The 17,736-nt window shown below is 36.0% G+C and overlaps 1 protein-coding gene across 1 annotated transcript; it reads right to left on the bottom strand.

The window, feature by feature from the left end:
- Positions 1-1,954: 1,954 nt before the first annotated feature.
- Positions 1,955-3,986, bottom strand: LOC116181990 (transcription factor Adf-1-like; the record flags this gene model as incomplete). Its single annotated transcript, XM_031502451.1, has 2 exons — positions 3,599-3,986; positions 1,955-2,426 (listed from the first exon to the last, which is right to left on the bottom strand). Coding segments are annotated over exons 1-2 (611 nt in total), but the record flags the coding sequence as incomplete, so codon positions are not given.
- Between the last annotated feature and the right edge of the window lie 13,750 nt (positions 3,987-17,736).

Raw genomic sequence — 17,736 nt, 5'->3', positions numbered from 1 at the left:
AAAATGTGCAGAACGTCGTTGAAAGGGAGGGGCATGAAACAAAGGTTACATTTTTTACGCAAGAGATTACATACTAAGATGTAGACAGAACGACAAGTACGCCTATAAAACAAAAGGGTATACATACTACACAGTCTTCGAGACTCAATGGGGATATCTTATATGTATAGATAGTTGTTTAATTACCAGCTGGGGAATAAAGCTAAATGGAGACTTTGAAGGGTGCGTGACGCAGTTTCGAATAGATTACGGCAAATTTGTACTTTTCCTAATTAGTGAGATCTTGGGAAGTTATGAGAATATAGTTCACATCCCTTTTGAATGCACTCGTACATTTACATCTAAATTAACGTTCTGTGTGAGCCTTATAAACCTTTTCTACACAATGGAATTTGTTTTCCGAGTGTATGAAAGATATTCCTTTTATTTGTCATTGAGAGCTTTTAATAACATCTCATATCTGAAATATTAATTTTTTGTCATATAAAAAGTACCGATTCTTATCACATATTCGCACACTTCAACAAATGATTGAATTTGCTGCTTACAGAATAAACTTTGCTTTCTGAGCCCATTCAACAATTTTTAATTTCAGCACAGATAAAGATTACACAAAGAAAAATATCTTTCGCATCGCTTTTTACAGTACTATTCGTAGAATCGTAGCATTATTAATATCAGAAACTCTACAACTGCCTGAACAAAATGAAACTTCCATAATTGGGAGTAATATGTACATAATTAGGCTGAGCATGTAAAATACAATTTTTAACAAGAAGCTTATAGAAACATATTAGTCTCAAAGATGAAAACGTACATTTTAACTTTTTTTATAATGGAAACTTTGGTTGTTTATCGTTTCGCGAATTTTTAAGACGTCATGGTTATAATATATATTTAGTACTGATCTTACATTCTACTCACTTAAAAAACAACGCCCTTTGACTAATCTTTGTGGATTCTTTCATGATTCGTCAAAGAATTCTCTGACGATTCTTCACTCCTAGATTCCTTAGGGTAAGAACATGCCGAAGATGCTCTACTGCGATACCTCGCTACCTTGCACCTTCACTGCGATACCTCGATGTTTAACATGGATGTTGGGTGTTCATACCCGTTCACCATCGCGGTCGATACAGCGATGTAATCTCCCACTCCATTTTTCGAGATTTTCATTTATTTGTTAACGGTTCCCACGAAACAATGTTCTCTAGTGACAGTAAGTGTGAATTTATGTCATCAGCGGTAAAGTGGTGGATTTTAGGCAGCTTATCAAACCGGAGGTACAGTGCACACCCGGTGAATGAAAAGAGGCAAGAGCTTGGGGAATATCACCATCTTTTCCAAGAACTGAAGAAAGACGAAGAAAAATTTTACAGTTACACGAGAATGTCAATTGAAACATTTAATTATATACTCAATAAAATTGAGTCTGAACTGGATGTCTTGCAATATAACAACTTACATACCAATCCAATTCTGGCTGAGGAAAGACTGGTGCTGACTTTAAGGTAAGTTGAACTTTATCAAATAACGTCCTTTTGCAATTTAGTACATGAAACAACAATCAAAGTATGCGTAGGTATTTATTACAAAATAACTGTATTGAAACTAAACAAATACAAAAATACTAAACTTAAAAAAAATACTTAAAAAAGGATTAAAGTTCCAATATTGTATAATCTGTTGATCAGATTCCTGTTGAATTATTGTTTCTTCCTGAGTAATTTGATTATGCCGCGAAGTAGACGTTTGTACGGTAGTAGAAGGTTTTGCATTTGACACTTTTGGATTTTCCGTTTCTGGAAATGCAAGTTCGAAGAGTGTCTTCTGCACCTTCATTCGAAAAATGAATTTATCTTTATCAGTCAGTTTTTTCACAGTTGGTAATAGTGAATTAAAAAAACCAATATCTTCGTCATTAACGTTTTGAATTTTTCTTTTTTTTGCCAACTCTAGTTTCTGTGTTTCTAGAGACAGCAATTCTTTTCCAATTATAGCTTGTGCTGTTAATCGTTTTCTGTATCCAGTTCTTGAGACTGACTGAGGCTCACTGGATAAAGATGTCGGCGTTTGAAGAAAGGGCTGTCGATCAGAAGTAGACTCCAGACCGTGTGAACTGAATACACTATCCACACTCTCCTGACGGATATCTCGCTCCTCATCGACATCGTCACTGTCACTGACCTCTTCAGTATTTTCAGTATTTTGAGTATTTTCAGTTTCTTCAGTATTTTCAGGCCGTGTTAAATTTCCCGATGAATTCCGGGGGGTAAATTGATCTTTTAAAAATTGTAATTTTTGGAAGAACGGCCATTGACTTGCAGCTTCCTCCGGTGCTCCATCACCAGACCTTCCCTGGTACTTTTTAAATTGTTTACCGAACTCCTGTCTAAGGTTTTTCCACCGAGATTTTACCTCCGTAACTGTAACAATTTAATAAATTAACAAAATTCGTAGAAATTGGAAATGTGAACATAAAAATATAATAAATAAAACTAAAAGTAAGTATAATAAAACTAACTTAAGATTTATCGAACGAACTTTATCTCATTGTAAAAATTTGAAATTGTTTATAACACTTCGTTTTGATTAATTTGCAGGTATCTCGCTACGGGAAGCAGCTTCAGAACATTGGCTTTTTCTTTTAGAATGGGAGCTTCTACCGTTAGCAAAATCGTTTACCAAGTATGCAACATTCTTTGGACAACACTACAACCTATTCACATGAGAGCACCTACAACGTCGTACTTTTTATGTGCTGCAGAGGAGTTTGAAAGACTGTGGGATTTTCCCAATTGCATTGGTTCTTTGGATGGGAAACATGTCAGAATAAAGTGCCCAGCTCACTCCGGCTCGATGTTCTACAACTACAAATCGTATTTTTCAATAGTTTTGCAAGGATTAGTTGACGGTCACTATAGGTTCATATCTATCGACGTAGGAGGTTACGGAAAGCAGAGTGATGGAGGTACCTTCAGTGCATCTACCTTATCGAAACTGTTGGAAAATAATAAATTGGGAATACCATCGCACAGGAAACTCCCCAGTAGTGACTATACTCTACCATATGTGTTCATCGCCGATGAAGCCTACCCTTTGAAGGAAAATCTAATGAAACCTTATTCAGGTACCTCACTGACAGCAACGCACGAAAATTTTAACAAGCGATTGTCACGGGCTCGCAAAACTGTCGAATGTGCATTTGGCGTTATTTTTTCAAAATGGCGATTGTTGTCGGGGGTTATTGAAATCAAAGAAACAGCAGTAGATACTGTGATCAAGACGATATGCATTCTTCACAACACAATAATTGATAAGGAGGGCCATCACAGTTTCAATGGCATGGACGTCCCACAAATTCCTTCCCAGTGTATGCTCCGACGTAATAGAGCAAACAATCCTTCAACGCGGAACGCGAAAACAGTACGAGATACATTCGCTGAATATTTTTCCCTTAATGCTTAATAACTGATTACTAATAAATAATGATAATTATAATTTGTATTCATTATACTCTTTTTTAATATAATAGAATTAACTTAAGACCTACATCTTCTTTTTAGAATAAATAAATAATTACATAAGTAAAACTTACCGGTCATCTCGAGTTCAGCTCCAATCTTCTTCCATTCCTTGGCCAGAGTATACCTATTATGGTGTTGCTTGTGCCGCTTATCCCACAACGGAGGAACATTAAAAACTAATTCAATTAAATTGTGCTTTTTAACATCCATTTCTTAAGCAAAGTACAAATAGTAAACACGCCAAAACACTACACCGAAGTAACGCGTGTATACGCTACCGCTTGAGGTGGCGTAAGCTAATTCAACCAATCAGAGCCGAGTCCACATCGCTACATCGATGTAGACCGCAAGGAAAAACAAACTATTTTGTTTCTCCGCAGGCATCGCGCAAAACCTCCATGTAGACCGCGAGGTATCGCAGTAAAGCATCTTTCGGTATGAACACCAACGTTCTAAAATATAGGTTTGATTTGACATCCATGTATCGTTGTAAGCGGCGATGGTGCAAGGTAGCGAGGTATCGCAGTAGAGCATCTTCGGCATGTTCTTACCCTTAAACTTTCGATTACCACGTGAAATCAGTTATGACTTTTCAAGAATTCTTTGAGGATTCTAAAAATATATTGGATTGTTCTCCATTCCGTTTTTTATCTTAATTAAGCTGTTATTTTTAGATTTAACGCTTTATCGTAAACCGACTATTTTAAAGATTTATCTATGGTTTTTTTAGAGCCGATTCATCCATTCGTCGATTAAGCAATTTTTCAATGGATTTAATATGTGTAACGGAAGGCCCCTTTACCCGTTTTGAATTTATATTTTGGTACCAAAGCATTGAAAGATCACATGGATCACTTTATAGCGAACAAAATCAAAAGGTGGTCTGGAAATAAAAGGCGATAACAATAAAAGATGAGCACTGTGAGATAAGCATTGGTTGGATCGTGTGTGAGGGGATTTTGGACAGGCGGTTGAAGGTTGAACGAGTAATCGCGTACTCCTTGAGTGTGAAAAAGGTGGTTATTCCGTGTATTGGCGAAAATATTGCGGTTAAAATTCAAGCGCCACGCCGCAAGGCAGACGTGCTAATTTCGCGAGCAGGCTCAATTTTACATTAAAATTTTGAAGTTAGCCTAATTTGTAGCCAGTTCATTCATTTACGAACGATAAAATTTACGCGAGGGAACATTTTAGAATTGGAGACGTGCTCTTCACATAGAAATGGAATTAAATGTAGTGACTTAAAAAAAATTCGTTGTGATAATCCTCGTTCGCATCGTTCTTATCGTTGTAAAATAGAATTGTGGGATTACGGTTGCATTTACGAGCGAATATCTCAAATACGCTTTGTCAGAGAAAACTACCCGCAAAGGCAAAATGAATTGTCTGGACGAGACCTTATAGGTGAAGTCTCCGCATTAATCGTCTAACAAGAACGAAAACATCGATAAATATAGCTTGCTACTACCTAAACTATTTCGGTTTTTGTTTAGTTTATCTCAGGTTACGACTGTATTTTGACAGAAACATAATATTCCTAACATTGACTTAAAACTTTTATAAATTTAAATGAGCCGAAGGCCTCAATCAAGTTCCATAAAGTCTAATGAAATCACTATCCAATTTTGAATTGAAATTAACACTCTAATTAAAACCAGTTGCCAAATCCTTAACAAAGCAGCTTCCTAGCTCAAAGCGTTGAGTGAATCAACGCTCAAAGCAAATATTAAACAAAAAATCCTTTATGCCTAATATACTTTGCCAAAAGTCATATTAATTTGTTGTTTGTTACTAAACACTAAATTCCCACAGGAACATTTTTGTTGGCCTCTTACAGAATTCACTGTAATTTGGATGTTATATCTTAAACGATTATTAATTCCGGTCAATTATTTATTTGTCCATAATTAAAAACTGGTTTGTTTTGGATTCCTTCTATTGTTTTGTGTTTCTTTTTCTTAACACAGAACAGGACGTATTTTCCATCTGAGATCTTGACGCATTTTCCGTCAAGCATGCGAAAATTGTTTACCGATCTTTTAAGAAGTGCTCAAAGCCCAGCGAAATTCGCATCGCGTTTGCATCCTTTTCGTGTGCTCTTTTCTAGCGCGTTTTTGAAAAAAAGTAGCGCTTATATATTGACTTTGGCTGTTCGGTTGGTTGGTCGGCAGGCTGCAAAGGTTTTTTGAGTATAACTCTCAAAGGAATCATCGTAGAATGCTCGGGTTTGAAGCATTAGTTTTGTCACCATTTTTTGCATCCCCAAAAGAAGTCACTGAATGAGGAACTTCCACATCGCTGGATCGGGCATACCCCTGCAAATGACTCAGCTCTGTCTCCCGATCTAACGCCTTGTAAAACCTACCTTAGAGAGTATATTAAGGATCACCACTGCCATGAACACTTGACGAACTTAAGAGACGCATCGGTTCTGCTGTGTTAACAGACATGGACATGTGACAGAATGTGTGGTCTGAACTACATTACTGGTTCGATGTGTGTCGTATGACAAATGCGGCACATATCGAACAATTGTAATTTGGGGAGGAAAGTTGTAGTTTCCGTTTCTTTTGATGTATCAATGATTGTTTAAAGTGCAATATTTGAACAAATATAGCATTATGAAACCCGATGAATCATTTATAATAGGTAACCCGGTACATCGCAGCAAAAAGAATGAAGGGAAGGAGTGTATGAGAGAAAGAAGTAGACGACGGGAAATAAGGCTGTCGACATTTAGCTGAAAATGTGCAATTGAAAACACTTTCTCGACTTGAATTGCTTGAGGAGAACGCCTGCAACTTCGTCATTCAATTACGCTTGTGCATCTAAAACTCGGAAGGTTGCTGGATAACTCTGCTAGCCACACCATTCCTTGTCCCGAAAATACGTATTTTTCGTAAAACAATGAAACAAATAACTACTCTGTGTTTATTTGCTAAGGGACAAGCCATACAGCCATTTGATAGGATTATTGTGTGCGAAGTAAACAAGTTTTACATTTTGCGTATTTATTCATCGCAAAAATTCTGTACTTCGCTGTCACGTTTCCTATTACCTTAAGTCAATTTGCATATTTTTCAAAAACACTATCAGATCATTTCGTCTCACTGTTAATTCGTTTATGTGCGCTGTAAAAAGTAATAAATACAAAATCAATATTTATTCGTTATAGCTTGCCCACTTTCCAACTTGGGTTGATGACAGCAAGCTTTAAATCCTGTTTGCTATATATAAAAGACGTGGAGAATTTCATTTATAAATTCAATTTTTCACAAAAGGTTCGTAAAGTTTTTCGTTGCACGTCAAATGTGTCAAAACTGCGCGAAATATGTTTTTTCATTATTTCACTATCTTTCTAATTAAATTTCACTCAAAGCTCAAAGGTAGTTACCCGTGCACACCACAACCCCGAAGCTTTCTGTGGTTTTATTAAAATTTAATTTACCTTTATTAAATTACTACCATTTTATAGAAAGCTAAATCAGGAGCGCTACTTGTGATCGCTAAGCGTACACTTGAAGCTCTTCAGGCTGCTGAACGCAGGCAATGGTTCGGAGTTTTCTGTCACTTATTTAGGTAGAGTCTACACTACTTGCACCACTTCGATAAACTAACCCGACGCTTTGTGTGCCTTGTTATGTTTCTCGTGCGGTATGGAGTGAGGGTTCGCTCACTAATTTTCGTTTACTGAGCCCTTAATCTTCGGTCTACTTACGTACAAGCGATAAATGACAGTACTCGAGACCGAAACTTTACAGGAACATGGAACTGGTATTAGGGGATGCAATGTCCTGCATTTTACAGAACCAAAATTTGAAGGTCCATTTTTGGCCACAGTAACAGTTGCAGTAAAATGTTCTGTGATTTACAGAACCAAAGTCGAGGCTCTTTCCGGGTGTCACCTGTAGTTAATCTTTACAACAGTTCAAAATTAATTAAAAGATCTTTATGAATGAATAAATAATAAAAAAAGCAAGCAAAAGGAGATCTCTAATCCCTCCAGTGAAATTTAATATAAATTACGTTAGCTACTTAATTCAATGACCGATAATTGACAGCCGGGACCATAATTCCGAACGGCTTAATTTTAATTAATCCCAATAAAGTGCAACGTAACATTGCAACGTCTAGATTAATTGTGTCTGTCGCCGCATTACGATCCACTGCGAACATTTATATTATGATTATAAAGGGTACTTGCAAATACTATGTCTCTAATTCAATGAATTAATTTTAATTGAAAGGAATTTTACCTTGTAGTGCATTATTCCGATAGTGAGTTCGCACTTAATGTATATTTTTAGTAACGCTCATAATGGATATCCATAACGAGCCACCCGAACGCTTCCTTTACAAGTTAAAAACTAACTATTCCTTTCGACTCTATATTAAGCAATTGGCTTCGCTCGGTGTAAGTATTTATTTCTGTTAATGTTTTTGTTTGACAACCAAAAAGTATATGCATTGATAGAATTTATGACTTCGAAATCGGCAACGCCGATATTGTTTTCCTTAGAAACACTGGTTTACATTTCGAATACGGAATTAATCACTATCTACCCAGCAGGATCACTTCAGTACTTATCGAAAAAATTAAATTTCAAATGTAGGTACCCTAAACAAATTGTAGCTCTAGATAGCCGAAAATGCAAAATTTCCACTGACACAAACAACAACAACAAAGAATAAACATGTTACATAAAAAATGAAGTCCTTTCCAAATCTACAATAAAGTATGTGGTATTCCATTAAAAAAAAACGTAAGTTTGATACGCCACTGGAATACAATACGCCCCTGGGGATCAAGAATATTTTAGAAACATAGCGACAGTATCTGTGTACAATTTCGGTCTAAGACTTTTTCGATATCTTTTATGGTAAAGTAATGATACGAGGGGTCTTAGATGCTACACCTTGTATATAAAATAATTCTGGATCGATCGGTAATCGAACCCAAGCCGCCCGCGTGGCAGCTACAACGATTAGACGAACGACGACGACGACGACGGGTAGCGTCTTAGGTATGAATGGATGGATTGATTTTCTATACATATAGGTAATACACACGTTTTTGTCCAGTTGTGGAAACTTAAATAATTGGAATATATATAAACATTATTTAATTATATTATATTTATCCATAAAAAGAAAAAAAATTGTCAAAACGTGTCCCGTTACAAAATTTAGGGTTAGATTTTCAGTTTTACATTAATTTTGATCAAATTAAGTAATTAAAAACGTTTGATGCTGTATACAATAAAAATGAAATCCAAAATACCCTTTCAGTCTGTTGGTACAATCAAGGGAAGCGAAAAGACAATTTACTTAACCATAAGCTAAATATTGACAAACTATTTTCTATTGAAAATTCAAAGCGTTATTTATCATAAGCTGCCAATGCTAGACTTTGATCGTACAAAATCGAGGTCTGTGTTTAGTTTTATGGAACATGGTCACGCAATGCACCGCCACGCGTTGTGCCCATTATTTATATTGTCGGTAATTGAAAAAAAACCATCCGTACAATATATGGAAGAATTTCAATTCGCGTACGTAACTAGATACAAATTAACATCAAAGCGGGCATTACGTCTTTACCTACCTATATGCATATTGCATGGGCACTTATTAGTTCCTTTCTTTGTGGATGTTCTGTAGAATTTTGTATTTATGTGTTTTTTTACGATCACAAAGAGATAAGATGTCACGGTCAGCCTTTACAATTAACTCTACATCGACAAACAACATAAAAACAGGAGACTTTTTTCTCATTCATAACTCAGTTTAGCCTGTAGTTTACATAATCGATATACATATACATAATTCCAATTTGAAAAATAAACGCCCTTCCATACGAAAGAGAAGTTATTGAGAATCCTCTCTGGTGAGAACAAAAACAAAAGATATTGAATTATTAATTCTATATGTTTTTGTTGTTTATTCATGCTTTATCAAGCGAACTTTATATATGATTCGAAATTCGCAGTTGGAAAACAAATCCTGATATTACTAGCAAATAGAGACATCTCCCCGTAGGACGAGAAGCTTTCAAATAATGAAATAATGCCACACACACATATACGGAAGCATTTGAACGTATATTATTTTGGTTTCGAGTTTGTGACATCGGCGCCGCCTCTACATCTCATAAGTGTATTAAAATTATTGAAATATTTTTCTCTGCATCGAATTCCCGGACACTTTTTGAATTTCTTTCCGGAAAAATGTAGCATTTATCACCTTAACTATTAGAATTTGGTTTGGACTATTGGAAATTGTAGCTAAAGCAAATGTAATTTGTATCTATATTATTGTATGCTGCACAATAGACAGTACCATAAAATACCTCCTTCTGTTTAAAATGTACAACATACACCCCTGAATACATTTTTAATCCAAGCAAAGGACCACTAGTACTGAAATTAAATACAAAATTCCAATCAATGAACTAAAATATCCCAAATCCTTTGTTTGGATTCGTTTCTTATCAACAAGTACAATACAAAATCTGTTTTACGCAATATTCACGGGTCAATTCCTTTAGGAATATTAAAAGTGCAAAAAACAAAATTTCTCATGCAAAATATCCGACCACTACGCTATACAAATCAAAAATTTTAAAATTATTTACAGTTATTAACGTAGGTGATATCCTCTTCTGGTAACAATTGATCTTATCTGTCCTTGAAAAATGCAACTTTAGCAGTATGGAAATAGACGGCTTAAATTTCACGAAATCGAGATCGTGATTTATGCATAGAAATAAAGTGCCAATATTCCGTTGCGTTGATATTAATTTATCCCGTTGCGGATAAATGTACCGACTAATCATCGTTCCGTACCGTATGTCGTTGTATTAAAATTTTTCTTTATCGCACAACCCTTGTGCTCGAAAATGTTTCTTTGCGTAAATTTTACCACTCGTCACAAATCCGAACTTGCTTAAACTTTTCTCCGTGACTTATTTGACCTTTCCGAGTCCTCGCTACTTAATATATTTTTACCCGAAGTTATACTGTTAATTCTTTGCTATTATTCTGATAAATGTTGCTCAATAAATTCACGTTTTGGTTTTTGAATTTCGACTGCAAATCTTCACACATATGCGAAATTAAATCTCCCGTATACAAAATGATACGCGCCTGCTTTCATAATTTGGCTAAAATGTAGTTTCAACGCACTTAAAAGGGTACGCAATGGTTCGCGAAAATCAACTTATAATAAATTTGCAGCGATAGAAAAATTCACGTTCAAACAGTGCGAATTCGTTTCCGTATCTAGATTTTAACGCGCCCAAATGGTACGTTTCGACTCCCGAATCCTCGTTCCCACTTCTGCACTATTTGAATCTCGTCCACGAGAAAAACCGAAAAGGAACTTATTTCTGAACGCAAATGCTCTGGTGGTCGTGGCAGCGGTCCTCTTTTCCGCAATACGTTTTTAATTATCGCCAGACATACTTTTGTTCACGTTCGCTATGAAGCAGTGCATACAGAAATTTCCTTATGTTGACCAAAATAAATATTGATTTTGTATTTATGACTTTTTACAGCGCACATAAACGAATTAACAGTGAGACGAAATGATCTGATAGTTTTTTTTTTAATATGCAAATTGACTTAAGGTAATAAAGTAATAAACTGCAAATTCATGAAAAAAAGTATCACTTTCAAAACCAGTTGTACAAATAACTATTGCAATCTTTTGTAAATATGGAAACCTACCATTCCTTTACACTGGAAAATTGATATTTCCTTAAATCACATTGACAAGTTACATAAGTGGAGAGATTATCACTTCTTATCCGGGTTTTCAGTAACATGAATTTTTTCTGTCCTACCCAAAAGTGATATATGTTACTTATAATTTTGACTTTGTGTTCAATGTAAGGGGGAAAATTTTGTATAAACAATGTTATTTCGGTTTAAACACTAAAATAATGATGAGACATCCTGTATATGAGTTTTTCAATTTCTCAAAGTAAATCGGGAGGGGGGGGGGGGTCTACGTATAAGCACAGAAAAGGTTGATTTTAGAATTTTAGCAAAAATAGCCCGATGATCATCCACCCGCTTGGAGATTCTCGTTCTCTTTGTCCAGATAAATAAGGCGATTATTTTATTTTTCTAATTCATTTCAAAAGATTTCCGCCTTTGGCAGCGAATAAAGGTGATAGAGGGATTAACTTAATCACTTTATGACACCTCCATCTTTTTACATCCCAGTGCAATTTTGTATTTATTGAAGATGTTTACAGGCTACACATCAATTACCAACAGCTCGCGCAGCGGGTTATCACGGACGACCTTGAATATGGATGAATATGAAACAGGACACACCCGTTCCGTATAATTGCAGAATAGACTAAATTCGCCGTAGTTATTATATTTATGGCACGATTTTGAACCAACAAGGAACTAGGATAAACAAAAACCGTCCGTATTAAGATTAGTTTCAAATCAATACTATGTAACCAATTCGAAGCCGTGCAGGTGGGAATGTAACTAAAGGGATAAAAATCGACCAATTTAAATCAAACCCTATATAAAATCTATGACAACCATAGTTTGACATTCCTGCACTTTAGTTGCACAGTGGATTAACTACCTATTTAACATTGTTGGTTCCTTACCCACGAACGTGGTAATCGTGAAGGATCAGGGCTGACTGTCATACAATTCCCTATCTATACCCATCCATAATCGAAATTAATAGAAGCGATTTACTTCGAAGGTGATAACTAGATTACGCTATCCATATAAAACCACAAAGGGTATAGAGGGTATAGTTTGACAGGATTTTAATTAAGATCTCTCAGACAATCAGCTTCTATCGGTGCCGTAGTTGGGAAAGGTTAAAAGTCCGTTGCCATTAATGTCGTCATCAAAGTGATGCACGATTTCCAGATCAACGGAGTGGAGTTTCCACATGCATTTACAGTGCTGTATACTTTGATTTAACTAATTAGATAGATTGGACCAGAAGTTGCTTACTTATGTATTTCAGTTTAATTACGCATGTACTGTAAAGAGCAAAAGCAAAGTTTATTAAGTAGGGTTTCGTAAGTGTGTACCAGTACATGTAATACTAATAATACAAAATAAATAATAAGCTTAAATACGTGCTGAAAATGTTCGACTCATATTAACAATTAGCTTTGCTATTCTGTGTAAATTTTGCCGTCTTACCCAAGGCAACCCGCTAATGAGAGGAATTTGTATCCTGTTATAAACACAATTCGGCTAATTAAATATTGCCACACACTTTAAGTTATTCATCTCTAAAATAAGTTTTCCCTAACATTTCATTTCATTTATGCTTTCTGACAAAATTAGTGGAAGGGCGGGGCATGTGTTTTCCAAAACCCGCGCGGAAAAGTATAGTCGAGCAGTTATTATTGTTTCTGTAAATAATTTTTCCATTTAGATTTCAATGGCAAGATTACGTTTATTATTATAATAAACTTTCCTTGAATGATTGAGTTAATGAAGAAAATAGTTCAATTGTCATGTAGATGTGAACGTGGGTTTTCTGAAAGCCTGTGAAAACAAGAAACGACCGCCAACTAATACTCGACAAGAACAAAATTCAGGTCTTTCTGATCAAAGAATTGCAACTTCGAAGGTTTATTAAATTGGGTTATTTGATTTCATTAACTAATAGTTTTTAAAAAAATGCAGGGTGCTCATATTTGCCTTTTAAGGAGGCAGTTGAGCAGACTCAAGCCCCTGAAGAACTTAGGACCGAGTTTGGTGCAGGAGCGGTCTTTCTAGTTTCGTTGATTCCGTTTGTTAAGGTCAAACTCAGGCGTTCGACAAATGAAATAAGGGAATCTTAAAATTACTTACATTTTTTTTATTATTGTTTAAACCTCAGTTGTTTCGGCGCGCTATAAATTCAAATCGTACAAGTACAATCGGGCACTCGGGCGGATTCGCGAAAACGCTTAAAAATGAAGAGAGAATGGCGAGCGAAGACGAAACTGTGTGCGAGAGAGTCGAGTTATGCATGCACGAGTTTTACGCGCATTTATCAATTTAAAAAGTGAAAAACCAATCTTTGGGGGCCCCCATCAGCCGGTACAGCAGCCCACCGAAATCAGCCACTCCAGGTACGTGCCCAACTTTTATTTATGTATTTGTATGCTTCGGCCGGAAATTATCATTTAACCAAAAAAAATATATCTTATGGTCCTTCAGTCCACTAATTACAAAAAATTAACCTAAAATACAAACATTTTTTGATCCTTCTTCGACGGATGTGAATCTTAAAATTTATCAAGGTATAAATTAATTTTCGCCGAATACATTTTGCATTATTTATTAAAATAGTTCGTGTTCCTTTGTGCGGCACTGCGATCAAAATTTATCACATAACTTTGACTTTCAACGCTGTTATCGCAGGTGCCAGTGAAGGGGCCGATATTGTTCAAAACAACAAGCCAAAACTTGAAAATCATAGTAATTACGTTCTTGTAAAGTTTCCACCTTTGATTAAAAAATTGCACAACGAATAAACTCTATTTTTTTTACAGTTAGATATCTTGCCATATGATTTTTAAGTAATATTTAAGTAAAGTCAGAGAGTTTAGGTACGAACTGTATTTTGTCATTTTGATCAATTATAAATAATACAAAGATTAAGGTGGGTTGTGGATTTTGGAGAGAATTAGTAGAGTATTTTGTACTGAGCCATTTAATGTTCTGTTGTTCAGGGAGTCCCAAATTTAGTCAATTTAGATTGTGAGCTTTGTTTATTTTTTGCTAATCGCTAATACCTTTGGAAATTGCTTATTTCATAAATCTCTTTCAAATTTTGAAAATTTTCGTTAATCAGTTACAAGGAAATAATAATTCAATATAATTATCCGACTATGAGTTTAAATAGAATGGAGCAGAGACGTAAGGTTGCTGTTACGAGAATAAGTGAGACTTACACATTAGCTGTCAAATCTCAAACCGATCCCTCTCAGCATAACTTATTCAAAATTAAGTATGACAGTTTAGAAGAAGTCTATACATCATTTAATGAACTTCATAACGAAGTTATCGGTCTAATTGATGAAAAAGAATTTGAAGCACAAGATGTAATAAGGAAAAGTACCGATGAATTTTATTTCAAAACAAAAGAAATATTTAATAAATTATTCCCCAGTAAGGAGAACCATAGCCTTGTGTCAATAAACAGCCAGGATGAAAAAATAAAATTACCAAAAATAACCATTCCTGTTTTTGATGGCACCATGTTAAAATGGCCTACCTTTTATGATCTGTTTTCTGCTTTAGTTCATAACAATTCATCTTTAGCAAACATACATAAATTTCAATACCTAATTTCATTTGTACAGGGGGAACCCTTAAACCTTATTAAGTCAATTCAAACCACAGGATGCCAATTATTTAATTGCATTTAACACGTTAGTGAATCGATATCAAAATAAAACAATTTTAGCTGCGTCATATTGGCATGAGATATATAACGTTCCTTCCATGAAAACAAGTTCTTATAAGGACCTTCGGAATCTTTTAGATGTATTCACTGAAAATTTGTCTGCCTTGCAGGTATTAGAGTTTCCCGTCCAACATTGGTGTTTTATTCTATTAAATTTATTATTGCAAAAACTCGATAGCGCCACACGAACAGCCTTTGAAGTGAAATATACTGAAAAAGATATACCTACCTACAAAGACCTTAAAGAGTTTTTGGAAAAGCAGTGTAAAGCCTTAGAATCAGTTCAGTTTGTTACGTCACAATCAAACTCTAGTTCCTCTGGTAAATTTTCAAAACCTTCGAATTCCGTAAAACCTAGTTTTTCTAAAACTCCAGTAACATCCACATTGCTTGTAAACCATAATGCAGCTCCAAAAAAAATCTAAAGGAAACTATCAAATCGTTAGAGTAGTCCTAGATTCTGGTAGCCAAGCAAATTTTATTAGCCAAAAGTGCCTAAATCAGCTTGGTCTGACAAAGAAAAGACTCTCAATACCAGTTCAAGGTCTTAATGGAGCTAGAGCTTCTACCAACGGAGTAGCCAGTTGCAGTATCCGCCCCGTGGGTCAAACCCAACCTACATTTTGCTTTGATGTCTTGGTTCTTCCTAAACTTTGTACAGAAATGCCCTCTCACATTATAAATACCAACAGTTGGTCTCATATATCCAATCTAAAGTTGAGTGATGATCGATTCCACATCCCAGCACCAGTAGATCTTTTACTAGGTGCAGAAGCTTTTGCTCGTATCCTAAAGGAAGGTCGCGTTTTAGGACAACCAGGGCAACCCACTGCGTTAGAAACTGTATTTGGTTGGGTTCTTCTAGGAAAAACTCAAAAGGTGTTAACGCCTTCCGTTCATTTGCAAACTTATTTTTCTTCATTTGAAAATTTTGGGAAGTGGAAGCAATCGCAGCGAAACCCCAGATAGCTCCGGATGAAGAAAAGTGTGAAGAGATCTATCGAAAAACTGTGTCCAGAGACCCCTCGTGTCGTTTTATCGTATCTTTACCATTTCGTCATAGTGAGCCCGATTTGGGAGACACATTCACCATAGCATACCGTAGTTTTAAATCTTTAGAAACTCGTTTAATTAAAAACCCGTTGCATAACTTATATTCGGAATTCATGAAAAATTATTTTGAAAATGGGCACATGAGTCTAATTGCTTCTGACGAACCCAAGCCCATACACTCTTGTTATCTGCCTCATCACGAAGTGATTTAAGGTAGAAAAAAACCACTAGTAAGGTGCGTGTCGTTTTTAATGCCTCAGCAAAAGTTTCCAAAGGAATAAGTCTGAACGATACGTTGCTTCCCGGTCCAAAATTGCAAGCTGATCTTTCTGAAATCTTAGTTAAATTTCGTGTGTTTCCTATAATTTTTGTGGCCGACATTAAACAAATGTATCTGCAAATACAACTTACGCCTGAACATCGAGATTATCAGAGACTAATTTGGCGGTTTAATCCGAATGATCCCATAAAGCAATATCGTCTCAACACGGTTACTTTTGGCGTCACCTTCAGCCCTTATTTGGCCATTAGAACATTGACAGAGAGAGATCTAAGTATCCGAACGCTGCTAATATTCTTTTGAATAATACTTTTATGGATGATATCTGTGCTGGCAGCGACTCTGGAATCTGCTTTGGCCTTACAGAAAGAGATAATTGCCCTGCTTAAAGCAGGAGGGTTTGAGCTGAGGAAATGGGCTAGCAACCATTTTAAATTATTGTCGTCTTTAGCCGCTGCCGATTGTCAAGTTCCCGTTTCGTTTGATAGAGAGGTTTCTAGTAATATAAAAGTTCTTGGTCTTCTTTACAACCCCTCTGTTGACAAGTTTTCGTTTTCCCATAGTCCATCTAATAAACCCCCTACGAAAGGAAATATTTTGTCAGAAATTGCCCGAATCTTCGACCCTTTAGGCTTCCTTTCCCCGGTAACATTTTTGGCAAAACACATTATGCAGCGACTTTGGATTTCTGGCATTGGTTGGGACGAGATTCCTGCCAAACCAATTTGTGATATTTGGGTGCAGTTTAAACTGGAACTTCCGAGGTTATCACAAATTTCATTACCGCGTTTTATCTTTGCCGAAAAACTACAAAGGTGTCAACTTTTGGGATTTTGCGATGCTTCGGAAAGAGGCTATGCTTGTGTAGTTTATCTTCGAATTGAATTACCAAATGACACCGTAAAATCATCTTTAGTTATAGCAAAAAGTAGAGTCGCGCCTCTTAAGACGGTCAGCCTTCCACGCTTAGAATTATTGGGTGCTGCCTTGTTGGCAGAGTTGCTTAAATTTATTATTGACCATCTTGGCAAGCTAATTCCTATCAATGGCTTTCACGGATTCTCAAGTAGTTTTAGCGTGGTTATCCAGCTCTCCGCACAAATAGAAAACCTTTGTTGCAAATCGGGTTAGCCAAGTTCATGAAACCATACCCACGGTACCCTGGTATCATATTAGTTCTGGGGAAAACCCAGTAGATTGCGCGAGTAGGGGTTTAACACCCAGCAACCTAATACATCATCCCTTATGGTTTCAAGGTCCCCCTTGGATTTTACTTCCTCGAGCTGAATGGGATCTTGTGCCAATGGATGGATCCAATCTGGGAAAATCTGTGGCTCTATCCGAACAAAAAACCTGCGCATTCGCTGTTACGCTGGATCCTAACCCATTAGATTGTTTAGTAACCAAATTTTCGTGTATACT

The sequence above is a fragment of the Photinus pyralis genome, unplaced genomic scaffold (assembly GCF_008802855.1).
Source record: "Photinus pyralis isolate 1611_PpyrPB1 unplaced genomic scaffold, Ppyr1.3 Ppyr1.4_unclustered_Scaffold3154, whole genome shotgun sequence".
Taxonomy (NCBI): domain Eukaryota; kingdom Metazoa; phylum Arthropoda; class Insecta; order Coleoptera; family Lampyridae; genus Photinus; species Photinus pyralis.
The sequence above is the reverse complement of the archived record's forward strand: the minus strand, read 5'-3'. Positions and strand labels throughout refer to the sequence as shown.